Source organism: Varanus komodoensis, unplaced genomic scaffold (genome assembly GCF_004798865.1).
Source record: "Varanus komodoensis strain SLA01 unplaced genomic scaffold, ASM479886v1 scaffold50, whole genome shotgun sequence".
Taxonomy (NCBI): Eukaryota; Metazoa; Chordata; class Lepidosauria; order Squamata; family Varanidae; genus Varanus; species Varanus komodoensis.
Window position 1 is genome coordinate 1,029,703 of NW_025336088.1, and position 20,687 is coordinate 1,050,389.

The 20,687-nt window shown below is 42.4% G+C and overlaps 1 protein-coding gene across 8 annotated transcripts in view; it reads left to right on the top strand.

Annotated features, from left to right (window-relative positions):
* The window catches only part of EFCAB13 (EF-hand calcium binding domain 13), a 114,670-nt gene that overhangs the window by 13,203 nt on the left and 80,780 nt on the right, over positions 1 to 20,687 (top strand). For all 8 annotated transcript variants that reach the window (XM_044447181.1, XM_044447183.1, XM_044447182.1 and 5 more), the window contains 9 exons: positions 4,218 to 4,361; positions 6,958 to 7,029; positions 8,295 to 8,438; positions 11,399 to 11,470; positions 13,281 to 13,424; positions 13,660 to 13,731; positions 14,907 to 15,050; positions 19,801 to 19,872; positions 20,173 to 20,319. In XM_044447181.1, coding sequence (XP_044303116.1) covers positions 4,218 to 4,361; positions 6,958 to 7,029; positions 8,295 to 8,438; positions 11,399 to 11,470; positions 13,281 to 13,424; positions 13,660 to 13,731; positions 14,907 to 15,050; positions 19,801 to 19,872; positions 20,173 to 20,319 — 1,011 coding nt within the window. The remainder of the gene's footprint in view (positions 1 to 4,217; positions 4,362 to 6,957; positions 7,030 to 8,294; positions 8,439 to 11,398; positions 11,471 to 13,280; positions 13,425 to 13,659; positions 13,732 to 14,906; positions 15,051 to 19,800; positions 19,873 to 20,172; positions 20,320 to 20,687) is intronic.

Below are 20,687 nucleotides of genomic sequence, written 5' to 3' on the forward strand. Positions count from 1 at the left end.
TCATAGCAGAGAGCTCTGACAAAACGTGATCCACTGGAGAAGGAAATGGCAACCCACTTCAGAATCTTTGCCATGAAAACCCCATGGACAGTACCAAAAGGCAAAAAGTTATGACGCCAGAAGATGAGCCCCTCAGGTCAGAAGGTGTCCAATATGCTACTGGGGAAGAGAAGCAAACACAGGCTCCTATAGCAGGTACCATGGCTACAACCCTGCTTTAGATTTCCAGAGAATGCATCCTGCAGTACATCACTTTCGGCCAACCAAAGCAACAGACTTGGCTCTCTTTCCATCCCTTTGGGCTTCTCTAGATGAGGCATTTATTTTGAACAGTCATGGCAGTTGCATGGCATTTTCTCATCTTCCAAGGCCTCTCTTATGTTTTCCTCCTCGATTAAACATGATTAAACTTACTTATAAAAGTCAGCTATTAAAATTCCGATTGCAACACCCAGGAACAAAAGCCTTGCAAAAAGTCATAAATCCAGTATACTGCAGCTATAGCACCACCTTGTGGTTAGTTAGTACAATATAAAGGCCAAGAAATAACAAACCACAGGGGAAAACACCCATGTAAAGGGTGCATTTTAATTCCAGCAATGGAGATGAAGCCTTTGTAAAGCATCAGGGTAATGCACTAGGAAAAATATAAAAGGTAAAACACAAACATAAATATAAAATATAAATGCCCTTAGGTTTCTAAATGTACCTAGGAAAAAATAATCAAATGCATTGTTACAAGATGGGAGATACTTGGCTCAACAAGTGGAAAAGATCTTGAAACTGTTGTAGATCACAGGTTGAATATGAGTCAACAATGCAATGTGGCTGCAATGTGATGTGGAAAATGCTATTTTCAACTGCATTAATAGAGAAGTATCACTTCCAAATCCCATGAAGTACTAGTTTCACTTTAATTAGCACTGAGTAAAAGGCATCAGCACTCAGTTAGGGCTCATCTGGAGTATTGTATCCTGTTCTGAGCACCACAGTTTAAGAAAGATGCAGTCAAGCTGGAACGGGTTCAGAGGAGGGTGACAAGGTTAATCAGGGACTGGAAATAAAGCCCTGTGAAGAGAGATGGAAAGAACTTGAAATATTTAGCCTGGAGAAGAGAAGACTGAGGGGAGATATGGTGGCACTGTTCAAGTACTTGAAAGGTTGTCACAAAGGGGAAGGCCAGGATCTCTTCTCAATCATTCCAGAGTGCAGGATGACAGTGGGCTCAAGTTATAGGAGCTGGATTCCAGCTGAACGTCAGGAAGAACTTCCTGACTGTTAGAGCACTACTACAATTGCCTAGGGAGGTTGTGTGCCCTCCCACACTGGAGGCACTCAGGATGCAACTGGACAGCCATGTGAGAGGATGGTTTAACTGGGAGTCCTGCACTGAGCAGGGGGTTGGACCTGATGGCCGAACTGGCCCCTTCCAACTCAACTATTCTGTGATTCTATGAAAACCAAAAAAGGTAGGTGTCCACTAAACCTTCAAGTTTTATCCCATCCCCATCCACATAGGCTTCCTGTGCAATAAATGAATGATGCAGGGTTCCATTTTTGGTTGCCACTGTGGTTGTAGGACAATGAAATCCTTGCGGAAAGGCAAGCCACACCTTGTGAAATATGTATTTTCATGCCATATAAGGCACACTGCCATCTTTCACTCTGTTTTGGGAAGCATGTTGTCAGGAGGTAGGCTGGGATTGTGTTGTCTTTCACAAACTATTTGCCTCTAAAGTGTCAGGCACAACACAATCTGCTTTTCTCCCCTTCTCTTGCCAAAGAGAAAGGCAGGGATGTGAATCCTGCTGTGCATCGGCTCCTTTAATGGGAAAGTGCAGTTTTAAAGGTAGTAAACTTGTTATCTCTGGAGACGTTTGCTAAATGGTAGGTGTGTGGGGGAGATTTTTAGCAGAAGATGAAAGGTATGGAAAGCACTTCTCTTTCCTCCTCTATTTTGGTGCAACACTACTTTGCACTAGGCACTGCAAGCTAGCACAAGTACTACCAGGAACATCATTGAGCTGGAATTTTTAAGCAACTTCCCAAAGATGACAATTCCCATGGGACATGCTTCTAATGATAACTTGCCACTGGCTCCCAAAACCCATCTTCCAGCAAAATGATTTACCAGATCTTCTTGGGTGAACTTTCAAAGGAGGAAATTTTGACACTGAGCTAGCCATGCTGAACAGATCTTCCTAAACTGTGCTGTAAGGTATCACCAGGTGAAATTCAACATGGATTTGTCCATGCTGACATGAGGAAATAGGTCAACATGATTTGGAACCTATGTGGGATCTGCATGAATATTCACCATAGAGAGGCAAGGAATTACACAATGAAACATGTTTTCAAAGCTCCAGATTCTTCTTAAACATTTTTCTGCCATATCCTGAAGATTTAGTATGAATTGCAACATGCCCTGTGCCCTTTCACTCTTTGAAACAATTGCATTCTCAACTATGGAATTAGTCCCTGATCCACCCTCCCAGCATCACAACCACAATAAGTAAACTGTACCTCTCCTCAGTCAGCCAGTTTAGAGACCCCCTAAAGGGTTTTAGCTTTTCATTATCCTACAGAAAGGGAGCTTCACCAACACCAAGCCGTGCTGGCAGTTTTGCAAAGAGCATATTTCAGCTGGGTTTTCCTGTGATTTCTCTGCTTCTAAAAGGATTGAAGTAGATCCACAGAATTCAACATCCTTTATGGCATGCCTCACTTGACTATCAAGGCCTTGGTTAACACGGCCACAAGCTTCCAATATCAGTGGGCACAAGCAGAACATTGCCCTGTATTCCAGTGGAAAGCAGCCAGTATCGATGACAACAGAATGGGTCTCTGTTGGATTGCTGCTTACCTCACACAGGTGGTAGGAACTTGTACCATTGCTTCACAAGCACATCATACTCATTTTAGGACTGAATCTCTTGCTTGGCTCATGGAAAACATCCAGCTTTTAAGATGGCTAAGAAAGAGGCTAAGAAAGCTTCACCAGAAGTAATTCCTGGACCTGACCAGAATGTGCCACGGGTCATACCAAAGTTTAGGGGTGAGATGTCCTCTTTTGTCTTTCTGTCCCATGTGAGAGATACTTGCTATATGTTTCTCTAGCATGAAGAAAGTGCATAGGGAGACATTTTTCTTTCCAGGATTTCAGGCAGAGCTTTTCCTCCCCTCCCTGGGGATGCTGGAAATTGAACTTATGACCATCTGAATGCAAAGCATGGACTCTACCATTGAACCACAACCCTACCTCATTAAGCTAATGGGTGGAGACTTAGAACAGAGAAAAGGCAGTGCTTCATACAGCACATAGTTTAACTATGGAGTTTGCTACCACAAGGTGTAATGAAGGGGAAATTAAATGAATTAATGAAGAATAAGATTATCTGTGGCTACATCTGCTGATTATATGCTGCCTCCTGGATCTGAGGAAGTATGCCTTGTATACCAGACCAATAGGATATTTCATCCCATTCTACCTGTGGATTTTCCCTTGTATGAATGGGAACTGGACTAAATGGACCTTTGGTCTGATCCAGCATGGCACTTATATACATTTTTCAGGAAATACAAAGGTGCTCTTCCTGAAATGAAATTACATGAGGTCAGACTATCTGTGGTAGCTTGGCAGAGAAGTTGTCAAGCAACTGAATTTGAAACCTCCTGACATGGTCACAGATCCGTGAAATACCATCATAAAAATTTTGCCTGTTGTGGTGGCAGCAGGGCAGACCTTCACAGATGCCAGGGCTGAGCCCAAACTGGTCATGGGATTAAGGTTTGGCTCAAATGCAGCTTCCAACATACATCAGACAAAAATGGGCACTTCCACTTCATAACATGTAAACATTTCCTCACAGTTTGATGAAGAATGAAATGTACTTGCGTTGTGGGTCCTGGATACTATGTACTTATAATTCTGGCTGGCTGTGCATTTTCAAACCTCACCATCCAAGCACAAAAAGAAGCAAAAATATGAGAGGATGGGAGGTACAATAAAAGGTAAACTTGATTTATCTGAGACCAAATTCAGAGGAAGCAGTTTGGATGGGGTGGACTCAGAAAATAAAAATGGCTGCCAGACAAAGGATTAACAAAATCACCCTCCTGTGAAGCTGTTGTTATTGAAAGAAAAACAGTGTTGGGGCTTTGTTTCATATATCCACATAAAACAAAGTTTTATTCAAGCAGTTTTTTTTTCTTTTCAGCCTTGCAGGATGCCCTTGAGCTCATGCAGACGCTCTCTGAAGAGAACATCAGAGAAAAAGATCTGTGCTCTGCCCTGAAGAAACTGGGAGTGAATCTGAATGACAAGGAATTCCAGGAGGTGTTGCAGAAGGCAGATATAGCAAGTGAGTCTCTTCAGCTCTCTCTGAGTTTTGTAGTAGTCTTTGGGCCAGCTGGGCCCCTCTCCCTGTCCTCCATTTTGGCTCCTGTAGGTAGGTAATGGCTTGCCATGGGGAGTAGGGAGGAGGATGAATTGCAGCAGTGAAACTGAAAAATGTGGGAGCAGGATATGGGACACTTCGGCAAACCACAGGATCCCTTCCTACACCCTCCCATTCCCCCCCCACACACATTTCTGTATCCCTACCTATGCAAGATTTAGGGGTACTCTCCAGCACAATATCAGCAATTTTAAAGTTGCCTTGTTCCACCCCCACCTCCGAACCCTGGTTAATTGGATGAAGCAAATCCTTTAGCTGGCATAGGGTGAAGGGAAGCCATGTGGGTCTATCCCCAGCTGGTTTTCAGTGAAAAAGGATAGTCGATCCATTTAAGGCATGAGTCCTCAAACTAAGGCCTGCGGGCCGGATCCAGCCCACCATGCCCATTTAAGCGGCCCATCCCACAGGTTTTGCATTTGCTGGGCACGCACGGGCGCATGGCTTGCTCACGAGGAGGTCAGTTTGGACTAGCTCGGAGAAAATGATCTCCTCGCAAGCAAGCCGGCGTATTGCCCCATGCCTGCCCCCCCGTCCCCACCTTGCCTCATGTGTGCACGTGCATGTCCCACCTCCTCACTGGCCCGTGCCCCCTGCCAGCGCTGCCTTGGCAGCTTGCACCCACCGCTGGCACCTGTCAACTGGCTCCCTTTAGAAAAAGTTTGAGGACCCCTGATTTAAGGCATCCAATTTAACCCTTGCATGACTTCTCCCAGCAAACTAATGGGCTTGTTTTGTTCTCTTAGCTTGCATGGGGGTATTATGTGCCAAAAGCACACCCAAAAACTCAGATGTGCCCTGGAAACAACTTTTTACCTTCCTGCAGACACTTGGAACTCTCAGAATGACTTAGAACATTTACCCACAATTTTCCTTTTTTTTTTTTTTTTGCCAGAAATACTTGAGTCAGAGGGAGCTTTGGGAAGTTTGCTCATCTCTGTAAGAGCTGTTCTAATTTCATTTCTGAGATTCAGCTTGGGGAGGGTCATTTTGGCCAAGCCCTGAAGTGAAATGAAAGAGAAGGAGCAAGATGATTTGTGAAGACAAAATGAGGCTTTCACTTCTGCCACAGCATTAATATAACTGCTCGTTCCATCTTTCCTTTCTCGACTGTGGGCAGTTACTTGAGGTATATGGAACCAAATTACTATCAAGGCTTCTGGTGATGCTTCTGTGAGCATCCACTTGGATATCGTAGTCCTGGATTTTGGACAGGACACAGTTCTAACTAGAGCCTTCAGTGCACCTACATCCACCCTTCCAGAAGGTTTAAGAGAATTTTTCAACAAGCCCCTCCTTTGGTTTACTGGCATTTGAAGGCATTGTGACAGAATCATGGGACACCAAAACGAGTGAATCAATTTCTAAATGAGGTTTTTCTGCAGACCATTTGAATGCAAGGGGCTATGATAGACTGAGAATACTTGTCTGAAGGTCTCAAGATGTTTGATCAGTGCCATCTTCCAGCCTACCACTCAACCTGGAGCCCACTGCTTTTCTAACATGCCATATAAAGCCCTTTATAGTTGCCTCCATATCTGTCTTTTATCTGCCCACATGGTTTCACATAGCTTTTGAGTGCTAATTAACCCCTCCCCCCATAGTTAACTGAGGTTAAGACAGTGACTTAGACTGAATAGATCACACTTCATGTGAAGCCAACCTGAATATAAACCACCGTAGACCAGCTGCATACAAGACACTACTCTCTGGTGTCCTTTCGTCTTCATTTCTAGGAGCAGAGGACAGAGGGCACTGGGAAGGAATCTGGCAGGACTGGGTTTGTTTGCTCCTTTACCAAGGAGTTCAGCAGAATGGTGACTGTAGTGATGGAGGTCTGACTTCTATGGCCTTGCCTCCAGTCTTACCTCTCAAGGCATTTATATATGGAACCTGGGGCAAGGCTATGAAGAGATGGGTTGGCTTATTTCGCAGGGGGTCTCATGAAAATGGGCTGCATTATGGGAGGCACAGAGTTGGGAAGGAGCAAAATCAGGCTGCCTGCAGTCTTAGCAATCCAGACTTACCTGACCCAGAGTATCCCTGAGTGCGCTTTGCTAGATAGAAGTGAATGATGACCCTTTGCGTCAGAGAATTCATTCACTACAGAGCAGTATAGTACAATTTAGTCACCACCCCCGTTTCCTTTGCCTACCCATTGTCTGTACAGATACATATTGTGCTGCCCCACAACACACAGAGAGAACAGAGCTTCACCTCACCGTCATATTACCCTGAAAAGTCAAATGACTTGAAGAGGTACTTGCGCCCACCTTGAGCTCTAAAATAGGAGTTAGGAACCTGCAGCTCTCCAGCTATTTTTGGACTCCATTACCCCTGACCATTGGCCATGCTGGCTGGGCTGATGAGAACTGAAGTCTGACCACATCCAGTGTGCCACAAAGTTCTTTTTCCTACCTTATAGGATTAGGTGGGCTATAGAAACCCTAAACAACAACAACAAGCATTCATCATAACGCATGTTTAAAATTTGACATTTCAGAAGATGGGATGGTGAACATCAACACCTTCATGTCTGCCATGGGGAAAACACATCTCTTCACTGAATTTACAAGTAAGCCAATGGAGCTTTTTTGTGTAAAGTTGGGTTTAGCTCTTAGGGGAAAACCTTAGTACTAACCCAAACCAGTGCCATTATGTCCTAATGTTACAATCCTAAACATATTTAGACAGAAAAAGCTAGCCAAGGAATGCTGGGAGTTGTAGGACTTTTTATGCATAGGATAATATGGCCTTTGCAACATGTTGCATACAGAGATCTACTGTACCCCAGGGCAAAGTCTCCTAGTCTTTTGAAAAAAGTGCAAAATGTCACTTGGGACAGCTTTTTCAAACAGTTCTTTTATCCCAGAATACATGGCAGGCTGATTACTTACTCTTAGATTTTACCCAGCAAAGTATATATGTAAGACATGTATTTAATTGGTCTGAGCTGCCATTTTGTTATGTCTAAATGGAGTCCTGGTGATATTATAAACTTTCCCAGAATATTGCTGCCCAATTTCTACATGAAATTTTCTGAATTTATTTATTCATTTATTTATTTAAAACATTTCTATGCCGCCCCATTCGCCGAAGCCTCGGGGTGGCTCACAACATAAAATTAAAATATAATACATTCAAATATACAACAAAATTAACAATATAATTTAAAGGCAGCCAACTTTTTATTTCACCCCAATTTGTGCCTATGGTCATACACACAAAGTCTTCTCTCCCAAAGCCGACATTTAGCAACAGAAAATGTATCTCAGTCTACACAAAGCACACTGAGTCTACACAAAGCACACAAAGCACTCTTCAGAGGCTAAATTTAATGTTTAGATTTTTAAGCACACATAAGGGCATTTCTATTTATTAATAAAATACTTTAAGACAACCTTTCATCCTTGTGAATATCAGGACAGTGTACTAAAAATGTATAATATAAAACTAAAACCACATCATAACAGTAAAAACAGAATAGATAGCAAATACTAAAGAACAAACAAATCCAACCAATTTAAATTGTTGGGCAAGCAAAAAGGTTTTGAGCTAGTGTAGAAATAATTGCACTGACGGTGTCAGTCATGCCATCAAGGGAAAAATATTTTATACGCGGGGTGAAACAACTGAGAAGGCTCTCTTGTTGACACAAGGAATCTTAGGTTCTTGGAGAAGAGCTTCCTGACCTCCTTCAGTTGTGGGTAGGCAGGTATCAGGAAGGGTGCAGATATTTTCAGTACACTGGATCGAAGGTTTGTTTTTGGCATAAAGCTAGGCTTAAGTACACCTGACTTTGGCTTGAGACTGCAGATAAACATGTTTGCTACTTTGCAGTGCTGAAAGATGCCATTCAAGCCATTGACAAGATTGAAGGAGACAAGATGGCCGTGCATGATCTCCCTTCCTTTATGAGAGATATGGGGCTCCATCTGTCTGACCAAGAGTTCCAGCAAGCCTTAAAACAAGTTTCTGTAGATGGTGAGAACCTGAGAAAATGTGTTGTCTTCTGTACAACTGCAATAACCAGTGTGACTAGCCCAACCACACTGCTCTTTTAGAAATGTCTCTGTACAAAAGACATGCCCAGGAATTGTTAGCCACCAAAATATTGTGCATCTGACTAGTTTAATGCTGGGTCTTGCCCTTCATCCTGACTTTCATGACTCATACCTATACAAGGTGCATGCAGGGATCACCTGGAAGATGTAAGATTAAATCTTGCAAGGCTATTCATTGGTGAATTTGGATTTCCCTCTTTGGGAATTGCCAAGCCCCATAAAAATACTTTTGTGAGATCTATTGTTGCCATCTTCAGACAGCTGCCAAGGAGTCCAGACTGCAGTCCCGCTATGGCTGGTTCTGGCTCATCCTCATGCAATCTATGGGACAAATCCATCTAAAAGGTCCAAAGGCAGGTAGCAGTCATCAGAAGCACAAGCACACAGTCCACTATAGGCACAATCCAAGAGACAGGGTCCTATCAGGAATTCAGGAGTCAACAGCATGAGAGATCAGTCCAAAGAAGCAAAATGATGGAAGCAAGCTCACTGTCAACTGAAATAAAGGCAATTTTCCCAGGAGCCTTTTCATTTTAGAACTGAAGCTTAAAGCTGGAGTTTCCAGAGTTTCACTGAGCACTCAGCTGCTATATATCAGAGGCTTCTGGAAAAAGTCCTTCTCCTCATGAACAGCTTTCCCCACAAAGATACCTTTACTCATGAGTAGCCTTCTTTGCAGCTAGGCACTCCTCTTGGCGGTTGTTCAGGCCTGCCTCTTAAGAAGCCACTCTCAGGGCCCAGGTGGTTGCTCAGCCACTGTCTTAGAAGCTAGGTTCCCATCCTCTTGTGGGGATAGATCCACAACTGTCTCCAACAGGGCCCCGACTTCTCCTGGTCTGCTGGCAGGGACTGAAACTCGGACAAACGTGCCCCGTGATCAGTCACATCTTCATGCATGTCACAAATCTTCCTTCTCTGCCACTTACCCTCCATGCATCCACATTGTTCCTTGGTCTTTCCAACCAAATCCAGATAGGGAAGATGGAATTCCTGGAACCAGCAGAGATGACCCATGTTGTCCAACTCCCGTATTGCCTTATGAAGCGACGGAGTCCCAGCATACACACAAGTCCTAATCTGTGTAGTAATACATAGTCTGACTTGTCTGGGTAGCTAATTGTAGTTTTATATGCCATAATTAAAGAACAGGCATTGAACATGGAATACAATAGATTTCAACACAGAATCCCTCTCAGAACTTTCTCTCTCAGGGTATTGCTAGTGATCTAGCTTGAGCATGCATGACATAATTTGCCAGCTATTGCTGCTATATAGTCTATAATGGAGTGGAGAAACCTAAATAACTGTTGAATTGCTGCCAATTCAAAGAAAGGCATGCCTCCTCAACAATTCTGAACAGAAAGGATCAGTAATTTTCACCAAAATGTCAAAGAAATATATAATATGCCGTACCGCAGACTAGAGAGAGAAGTGTCAATTTTCAGCACATTGAACTTGCTATAACTGCAGCAGTTTTTGTTGAATTCCATGAAAGTTTGCACAATTATAGACCTCATCAGATAGGACATGTAGTTATAAACTCAAAACATGTTATTTTTATAAGCATCAGAATCTTGAGATTTACAACGCTAAAATGTTTTTTGCAACTTTATTGTTGTTAGATGTGAAGTCACGTCTGACCCATTGTGACCCCATGGACAACATTCCTCCAGACCTTCCTGTCCTCCACCATCCCCCAGAGTCCACTTAAGCTCATGCCGACTGCTTCATTGATTCCATCTAGCCACCTCATCCTCTGCCGTCCTCTTCTTCTTTTACCATCTGTTGTTCCCAGCATTAGGCTCTTTTCCAGTAAGTCCTTCCTTCTCATTACATGGCCAAAGTATTTGAGTTTCATCTTCAGTATTTGGCCTTCTAAAGAGCAGTCAGGGTTGATCTCCTCTAGGACTGACTGGTTTGATCTCCTTGCTGTCCAAGGGACTCATGGGAGTCTTCTCCAGCACCACAATTTAAAGGTCTCAATTCTTCAGCGCTCAGCCTTCCTTATGGTCCAGCTTTCACAGCCATACATTGCAACTGGGAAAACCACAGCCTTGACTGTACACACTTTTGTTGGCAGGGTGATGTCTCTGCTTTTTAGTATGATATATAGATTTGCCACAGCTTTCCTCCCCAGGAGCAAGCGTCTTTTAATTCTTGGCTGCAGTCCCCGTCTGCGGTGATCTTGGAGCCCAGGAAAATAAAATCTGTCACTACCTTCATTTCTTCCCCATCTATTTGCCAGGAAGTGAGAGGACCGGATGCCATGATCTTAGTTTTCTTAATGTTGAGTTTCAAGCCAACTTTTGCACTCTCCTCTTTCACCTGCATCAAGAGGCTCTTTAGTTCCTCTTCACTTTCTGCCATTAGAGTGGTATCATCTGTATATCTGAGCTTGTTGATATTTCTCCCGTCAATCTTAATTGCAATTTACCTTAACTAAAAGGGACACTGCCATATCTCTTTTATAAGCCTAGATTCTCATACTTCCAGGAGATAAGAGCTATTTGAAAATGTGAGTAGTAGCAGTAAATATCTCTGAAAAAAGAAAAAAAAAATATCTTGCAGCCTCCTGGCAAGCTTAGAAATACAGAGTCCCATTTGTTACAACCAGCCCACATTGTGCGCAGTGGTTTCTCTTTCTTCTTTGGAGTGGCACTGACTACACAAATGCCTTAAAACTGGTCACATAGAAACACTGCTTTTGGTTTTTTACACTTAAAATGTATTTATTTTGGCAAATTACATACCCTGCCTATCAACTGTAGAAGGAAGATTCTGTGGAAGAATTACCTCACTGCTCCCCCACAATTCTCCTTGCCCTTTGTTTTCAAAGTGATTCTTGTGCGTTTAAACTTTTAAATTATTCTTGATTGACAGGTAATGGAAAGATAGTAGTGAAAGACTTCATTAAAGTTCTTACCAACACTTCACATTTCTCAGAACTGTCAGGTAAGTAAGACTGATAGTTGGGTGAGGGAGGGGAGAGTTGGAGGCCCTGCAGGGAGCCTATTGAGGCAGGCTCAGGGGATAGCTTGCCTGCCGGATTTGAGAAATTATTATTAGGTTAGATGCAGATTTAGTCATATCTGAATGATGTTCATTGAAGTAATTTAAATGGTTTATCTCTGAGTTTGACTAATGTATGGATCCAATCCATTAATATTATTACTGTTGTTCTGTGATAAATTAGCTAGGTTCACTGGAGGACTACATGTGAAGTAGTAGTAAATCATTATAACTCAGAATAATCATGCTGATAGCAAATATCAGAGAATCCTATGAGAATATTAGTGCAGAATACAAGTTTAATACATAAATAAGATATTCCAAGAAAAGTTGAACTGCAAGATAGAAAGTATCTTCCCCCTTCCAACAATTCTCCCATGAGAGAGAGAGACTTCCTCTATCTTACTCTAGTCCCACAAAATATCGAGCCTATTGTTAGGGGCACTACAAATGCTGCGAGGTTCCAGGGCAGCATTTACTTGGGTTTTCTTTCTTGTGAAAGGAGTGATCAGAGCAAAGGCCTCTCAAGTTGGGTATTCTGTTTGGACAGTGGCCAAGCAGATGCCTAATGGAAGTCCATAAGAAGGACATGGAAACAATTTAGCATCCCTGTGCTGCTGTTGCTCAGCACCTGATATGCATAGAAGTCTTAAGTCGTTTCTTTAATATGTGATTTCATTTACAGATACAGAAGTTAAGCATGGGTGGAGAGCGACAGTATAACATTCCTACAAACAGCAAACCCATTGTTTCCTGGGGATATATGGTTTATTTATTTATTTATTTATTTTTAATCCATTCAGTCTGTGTTTTGTGGACTGTAAGGCATTTTTCATTCCATTATCTGTTTATTTACAGAATTGAATTTTATTTCCCTTTGGAAAAGTCTGCAAAAAAAAAGTCTGCCACAATTGACATAAGTTTCACTGGTGCAAAACCCTTGTTAATATTCTTTTAGATCAGCATACACTCCAATCCATGAGCAAAGCACACACACAAAAGGAGTGCTACATTCTGGAGGCTGAAAAGAGATCCAAGATGTATAAAACATTCTGCATATGTGTGTGTTAATATCGTGTATAGATTAGCACATTTTCCAGAAATCTTCATACATTTGCGTACTGTTTCAGAAAGTGTAAAAAGTGGCCTGCAAGTCCACATGACTTAGAAGATGTTGAGCCACTGTGGAATCTGTGAGTCAGATGCATAGAATTCAGGAACCATGCCAGGTTCCTCTTCCTCTGGCCTCCCTATCCCTCCCATATCAAGTGCCAGGGAAGAGCTCCCCTCCATTCCCAGATGCTCCTTGCTTACAGCTCCCAGCCCTCTCCCAGGTACTTCCAGGCTGAGGGGTCTGAGATGCTAAGACACAGCCAGCTGTCTGCTCTGAAGCCAGCCCACCCTGATGCCTCTGTGCCACCAAAATTTTGAATGATCCAACAACATCAGATGTGTAGACACAATTGGAAAGAGGCAAGGCCCACACAGAGCAGCCTCCTCTGGGGGCCAAAAGAATCAAAGCCCAGCTTTGGGTTCATTGCAGCATTTAGTTATTCTGATTCCTTCTCAAAGTGCACCAGCAGTACTTCCCTACCATAAGGAAGAAGAAATAAGGCATGAGGCAATCTTTCTAGCTCTATGAGTTCCAGTGGGCCCAGAGCTCTATTGCTAACGTTTTAGCCAGGGAACCAACATACCAGATGCTAGTTCCCATGACCTAAAATAAACTTTGCAACTTTGTTTTATTCCTTAGTGCTAAAGGACACGATTAAAGCAGTAAGCAATATTCAAGGCAACCAAGTTAATCTACAGGACCTCAAAGCCACTCTCACAAACATGGGCATTCACTTATACCCACATGAGTATGAGGAACTCATTCAAACAATTCCAACTGACAGTGAGTATTACTTGACTTGCCTCTTGGAAGGTTGTGTCTTGTTCTTGTCCTCTCCGCCTCCTGCTGGTTTCAGATGACAACAGCCTCCTGTGCTGGTTTCAGATGACAGGAGGTGACACAAGGTCTTAAGCCTTGTTTGCCTAGATGAGGGAAGTGCTCTAATGGAGTCTCAGGAAGGCACAAGGCTCCCAGCAATCCCTATGATCACTGAATGTTGGATCTTTTCATTTTGCAGAAAAGGGGAAAATTGATATAGAGCAGGTCACAAAGAAGATATCCAAAATGCAGCGCTTCTCAGAAATGCAAGGTGAGTGGGCAGGAGCAGGGAGTCATGGCTGCTGGTTCTGAGGGCCCACATTACCCTGAGGAGGGCTCAGACTGAGTTGGGTCACAGAGTCCTTAGCATCACCTTCTACTCCTGCCTGGCCAGGGGTAGCTCTCCCATCACCTGGCTTTGAGGAGGACTCACAGCTTCACAGGTGCATTGAGGCTGCAGAAGCAGGAGGAGTGGAGCCACTGAGCCATTTGGTTCCTTTCAAATCATTGACTCTGCAAAGTCGCTGAAATGTTGAATAATACACACACACACACACACACACACACACACACACACACACACACACACACGGAAATATTACAAATCTGACATCATTTTCTCAGCACAGCACTGGATACAGACCCTAAAATCAATGATGGCCAGCCAGGGTAGGAAAGAGACTCTCTACTTCCAAATGCCTCAGGCACAATACATGATTTCTGCCTGCTGCTTAGAGGGACCCTTGACTGGGGAAGAGTCTAGCTCTCTAAGCTGAAGAAAGTGGCAGCTGCATCTCTTATACAATAGAGACTGCTGTAAAGGCTATGCATCACTTAGTGCACCTCAGAGCTTTGCGTGTCATCATGGCTTATGTGGACCTCCTCCAATGCCCACTTGCAGCCTGGCAGAAAGAAGATGATGGATGAATATGGGACCTGAGTGAATGTTGTCCACAGTGCCAGTTCTGCCCCAATTGTTTGAGTTTAAAGAAAGTAATTCCGTAAGAATAGCAAAAGAAGCAGTGGTGGTGACTAAAAAGGGGCAGTGGGTGTTGGACATAGATTCCTGAGGACCTGAATATTCTTTCTGTTTTCTTTTTAAAGCAAGTTTCTAACAGTTATAGCTATGTGGTTGATGGCTACTGAAATCTTAAAATGTTAGACAAATGGCTATATAAGATTTGCAGGTGTTGGAGTTAGGATGCTATTGTCCTCACCCCTTCTAACATTAGGGAAAGCAATAGAAATTATGCCAAAATTGCAGGAGAAATTATGAAAAGCTTATTTATACAGGTTGCCAAATTCATGTTTTTGTACTATAGAATGTGAATGGTCTCAGTGCCAAATTTCTGTTTCTTGTGGCATGGAATATGACATAGCTCTGACAATAGGTTTATAAGGGTGAGTTTTTAAGGAGGACTTACATTTAGTTCTCCTTTCTTACAGTTCTGAACAATGCCATCAAAGCCTTTAGCCAGTTCAAAGATAAGAAATTGAAGGTTTTAGACATGGAGGCCTGCCTCAACAATATTGGAATCCATTTAACCAAGTCGGAACTAATGGAGGCCACAAAATCCTTGCCGGTTTCTTGTGAGTATTTGTTCCTGCGTTTTCTTTTTGTCAAGCATGTCTAAATGCGCAGGCCCCAAGTCTGTGAAGGCAGGTTAGAAGAGCAGCAGTGTTTCTGTGAGCACTGAGAGCACCTTCACTTGTGACATTTTTCATATAGAGTGGGAGGGGGTGGGAGGAATGCAGGCTGCGGACGCGAATCAACCACCGGTTTGGTGAATGGGGTTCATTAGGTGAGAGCACATTTGCTTAACATCAAGGCTATTTTGGCTTTGGTGCCGCATGGTAACAGAGAATGAAATATAAAGCTATACAAGATGTTCTTTCCTTCTAGAATTAAAGCATTATTATAAAAAGCCCAAAGTCACAGGGTGATACATCGTCTGAGACCTGTAGAACTTTTATTGACTATAACTGCAACCACTCAGTCCGTTCTCATTAAGTTAGTTACCTCCCGGAGCAAGGCCAGCTCCAGTCATGTACTCAGCAATGGAGGGCTGTGCTGTGCGCCAGGTGCCTCTTTGGTGTTCATCTTTGGATTCTTCTGATTTCAGTGTATCTTACAAACCTCCCCCCACCCCTTTCCTTTGTACAATGCAGATGAACATGCCTTTGGCAACAATTTTCAGCTGTCCATTAATTGGGCCCATCTTATCTCTTTGGAAATTCAACTGTGCAGTTTTTTCCCAAACTCAGCTAATTAAGTGCAACTTGTTCTTCACATTTCACAGTTAGTTTGCACATAGACACACCGGCATATTTTAGCATTCTTTCTGGTAGCTTTCACTTTGTGGGGGCTGCAAGATGAACTCCCTCCCTCCCCCACTTATAACTCAGTTATATTGATGATATCATAAAAGTCATTCAATTCACAAGTGTACACTCATTGGCATTCTTAGTTTAATAAAAATTACATGTATCTTATAGTACATAATAGTAAAATAAGTCTTATAATAGCACATATTTGTAAATAAAAGTAAAACTGCCCTTGGAAGTTATCCCTTAAAAATATCATACCAATGGCATTCCATTAACACCTTTGTTTGATCAGCCATTCATTCTCCTTGGTCATTTGATTGCTTGTGTTTGTAACCAACCCCCTCAAAAAAAAAAAAAAAAAAAAAAAAGCTTAATGCTGTCACATTAGGATGTATAATTAAAAACCTTATTGGATTCTTTCACATTATTCCTCATTCTGCAGTAATATTAAATGTAATGAAGGTGTTAGGCATGTAGTTCTCTATACCAGGTGTCCATCCATTGCGATGCATCCCAATGCATGGTTTCCAATGGCCCTGCACATGCACATCCCCATCCATTGTCAATGTTGTCATCAACTCTGATGACAAGATCCCTTGCCTTTTCCCATATTCGTATCATAAAAGAATGTTCTAGCTACAGTATATGGGTTAATAAAAGGAGGCAAAAAGGGCATACAGACCTCTTAGACTTGTTTATTTTCAACTGTAAAATTGGTACCAGACACAATTGTATCAACTGTATCCAAAACGATTTCCAAAAATTTGGAGGTATTTTCTATAAAATATCCACCTTGAGTCCCAACACTAAGAATAGACAGGAACAACAACACAAGATTTTTTCATCCCAGTCTTTTGATCCCCACACCTTAAATTCTGTCTTACACAGTTTGATAGGATTCATGACCTTGCCTCTCTGTAGCCACGCAGGGCTCATATCATCAGTCAGCTATCAAATCCTCCTGAAAACTGAACTCATCCCTCTTCCTTCCAATATCGTGTGATCTATAGCCTTCTCTTCCACTGCTATACATTTCAAGGCCCTGCTCTGGTCTTCATTTATGTCTCGCCATGGTCCCCTGACAGTGCCTTGCCATATGTTATGTAACCTTTCTGCTTTGAGCTTAATCACTTGCACCTTGCTGGATCTGGCCCACTTAATATGGTCATCACACACTTCAAGCATGTGGTGTTTATGATAAACACTAAGCAAAGTATCAGTAAAACATTACTGGAGAGCAACATAAAATACAATAATAATATGCAAACGTGGAGATAGGCCCAGCCAACATGGCCTGCTGTTTTCAGAATCTCAGCCCAAGTGCTGCTAGAAATGCTTGGCTTGCTCTTTTATCTCTAACAAGATGCAACCAGGAGTAGTAGTTTGTTCACAAACCATCACAGGATCCCAGGTTTCAGGATGATGATCAGGGTTCAATTGTTTATCAGTTTCAGTAGTTCCCATTGAAGTTGCACCTCTTAACATACACTCATCATATATACAGACACACAGACACGCATGCTACAGATCTCCCATTGTGAATCTTATTGTTTCTCTGCCTTCATTCCTCTGTGAGCTTTACATAATCAAACTATCCTGATTTGGCATACTCTTGTAAATTAGGGAGGACTATGTATTTAGCTACTTCTCAAAAGAATCTGACTTTTAAATGTCTCTTACAACACAACCACATATAGGGTTGCAGCCTTTACAAGTTCTTTTTTTGTAGATGCAGTGATCATCTTGCATCCCCAAATTAGGTGGATGTCAAATCTAAGAGACATGAACCCATATAATCCACTCATATCTTACCATATATGGCACTGACAAACTGGCTTAATAGCCCTCTTTAGCGTTCTCCTTTCCCCAACAAGTGTCCTAAACTTGTTAAGATTATTGTTCTAGTTTTGGAGCCTTATTAATAACGTTTTTCTGTTATTCCCCGTGTCTCCTCTTTATTTCCCCATATGATGTTACACTTGCACTGACAGACAAGCAAAGAATAACTTCAATAATTCTCAATGTTTGTATGATTACCTCTTTCATTTAAATCACACCAGAATATATTTGTACTGAACTGATCAGTTCAATAAATAGCATATAAGCAAAGGATTCATTGAATTCCTTTATCCAATGATGTATGTAATGAATAAAAGGAACATTTATATTTCTTCTGTGACCAATCAAAAAGAAAAATTAGCTCAAAATAAAAACTCTCTACTTCTATTGCAGGAGAGACAAAAGTAATAATAGAAGTAATTATGGCTGTTTTACTTAGCCTGTTCCAGGTAAACAACACAAGTCATGTACAATGCAAAACATATTGAACATGTGAGACAGAGAACATGTCATTTTCCATTCTCAGGAACCTCGTCAGCTCACTGGCCATTCTATGATTTTGCATGACAGAATGAGTGGTGCCTGGAAGGGGCAAGCCCAGGCAATAGCTATTCTGAGTGCAGGCAGTTTTGCTGTACAGTGGTACCTTGGTCACTAACTTAATCCGTTCCACAACTCTGGTTGTGACCCAAATTGGCTGTGACCGAAGTCAAATTTCCCCATAAAGTTCAGTGTAAATAAGGTTAATCCATTCTGTAATTATTTTTTTTAATCATAAAAATTTGAAACAAAGTGACAAAGAACAACCAAGTAACAAAGTACTGTAAAGTACAGTGGAGAACACTAACCTAGTTCTGGGAGAGGTTATTGTTTTGAGAAAGAGTCCCCCTCCATAAGGACACTGGGGAGATCTCTTTCAGGAGTTTCCTCTCTTCTTTGTCTCTTAGCTGCAGGGGTCAATTTCGGTGAAAAATCTGTCTATAGTCACTTGTTTTTTCCTGGGTTGCATAACCCTCCGGAAATGAGAGACCACGTTATCGTTCATCAACACTCTGTTCGTTACAGTTATGTTGGGGTGGTGCTTCTCAAAGAAATCCTGGCACTTATTCCATTTTTTCATAATGGATTGTATCACATCACTGCTAACCTCCTCCCTGCCTTCCTCTTCCTCCGTGGAATCCTCCTCAGCAAGTGCCTTCTGCTGCTCACTCTGGAGTTCAGCAAGTTCTTCTGTCATCAGCTGCTCTATGTCTTCCCTGCATGAATGCAACTGCGATTGTGGCCATCTTCCCACTCAGTGGGGCGGGGGAAGATGGCCGCGAACATGCTGGTTGGGGTGGGGGAGAGATGGCCAAGATTGTGCCCGTCTTTCCTGCAGGAGCGCACCCATGATCATGCGCATCTTCCCTGCACGAATGCAACTGTTGTAAGCCGCCCCGAGGCTTCGGCGAATGGGGCGGCATAAAAATGTTTTAATAAATAAATAAATAAATAAATAAATAAACTGCGATCGTGGCCATCTCCCCACTTGGGGTGGGTGGGAAGATGGCCGCGATCTTGGTTGCCACCCAATGCGGAGTTTGTGACCCAAGTCAAAATTTTAATGAAATTTTTGTTTGTGACCCGATTTGGTTGTGAACCAAGGAGTTTGTGAGCCAAGGCAGCACTGTATTTCTGTTTCAGCAGTGACAGACTGGTCCTCAGGTATGGTTGAATTACCCATCCCAGTAGGGGCTGGCCATGGCAAGGCAAGAAGAGGCCTCCTGATGAGCAGGTTTTTGAAGCTTAATGTGGTTTTAAGATTATCAGGGTGTTTTACATATATTAACTCCATCATGGTCAGAACAACCTGAAAGAGTGTCTAGTATGATTGTTCCCATAGCGGCTTAACACCGAGACTGAGACGTACCTATAGCTGCCTAACAAATCCATGGCTGAAGCTGAGAACCTGGCTGGCTTCCTGGCTATGCCGTCATCTGCAGGTTTTTACTGAGAAAAAGAGGTGATTGGCAGAGATTTTCCTTCCTCAAAGAGGTTGGCCATGGATTTGCTGGGGATGCATCAAGTATACTGTATGTTGCCCTTTCAGGTGAGGTGGTATTAGGGGACATTTAGACCTATTGGGTGCTGGTTGTACTAGCACGATTGTGTAATTTCTCTTTTTCTTCTGTAGCTGATGGGACTGTCGATCCCAAGGAACTGATTTCAGCCATGAAGGAAACCAGGCGGTTCAAAAATTATTCAGGTAAAGTATCAAGAGAGCTCTGCTGCAGCAAAGGCAAATAAGAGATGGCTCTGGCTGGCTTTTTATGGATGAACGAATGACAAAAAGGAAGAGTGGTTTTTGCTTTTGCCCACTTCAGACAATCATCCCCTGACAGTCTTCCCAGCAGCCAATGCTCCCTGGGGCTGAAAAGGGTTTCTCACCCATAATTTCTGTAAGGAAGTTTTGACCAAAGCAAATGGGTTTAATGGAGTCACAGAGTGAAGCCATCTCCAGTTGAGCATGGCTTTAAAGTGGTGTTGCTGTTGCTCCTGCCTGCAGCTGTGCTGGATGCGATCCTTGCTCTCAAATTAATTGAAGAACACAAGATGGTGAGGTCAAGGAGTTCAAAGGGAAATCTGAACAGTTTCAGCTTGCACATGGCTAACCAGGTGATCGCCCAGGTACTGAACTCGATATGTATGACTGGTAAGTGACCAAATGGAAGGAATTGGCTAGTTGTAGCATCTTAGCAGTTCTACAGAAAACTCTGCTTTTTAGAGAATTTTAGTGACAATGGTTAATAATAACAATAACTTTAATAATAATAGCAAGTAAGAATAACCTTCAGAACAATGTGTTCCTTAATATTTGGAACTTTTGAGATGAAATTTCCCTTTTTCTGGGACATAAGATCTTCTTGCAGACTTGAATGCAGTGGTCTGAAATCTGTTGCAGACATCAATATTCAGAACCAGTTTGAAAGTAAAGAGTGTTTTTTCCTAAAGCCAAAGTTTGAACTAGAAAGGGCCCCTATGGAGGGATCCATCTGCGTCACACATAGGGCTAATCTAGGG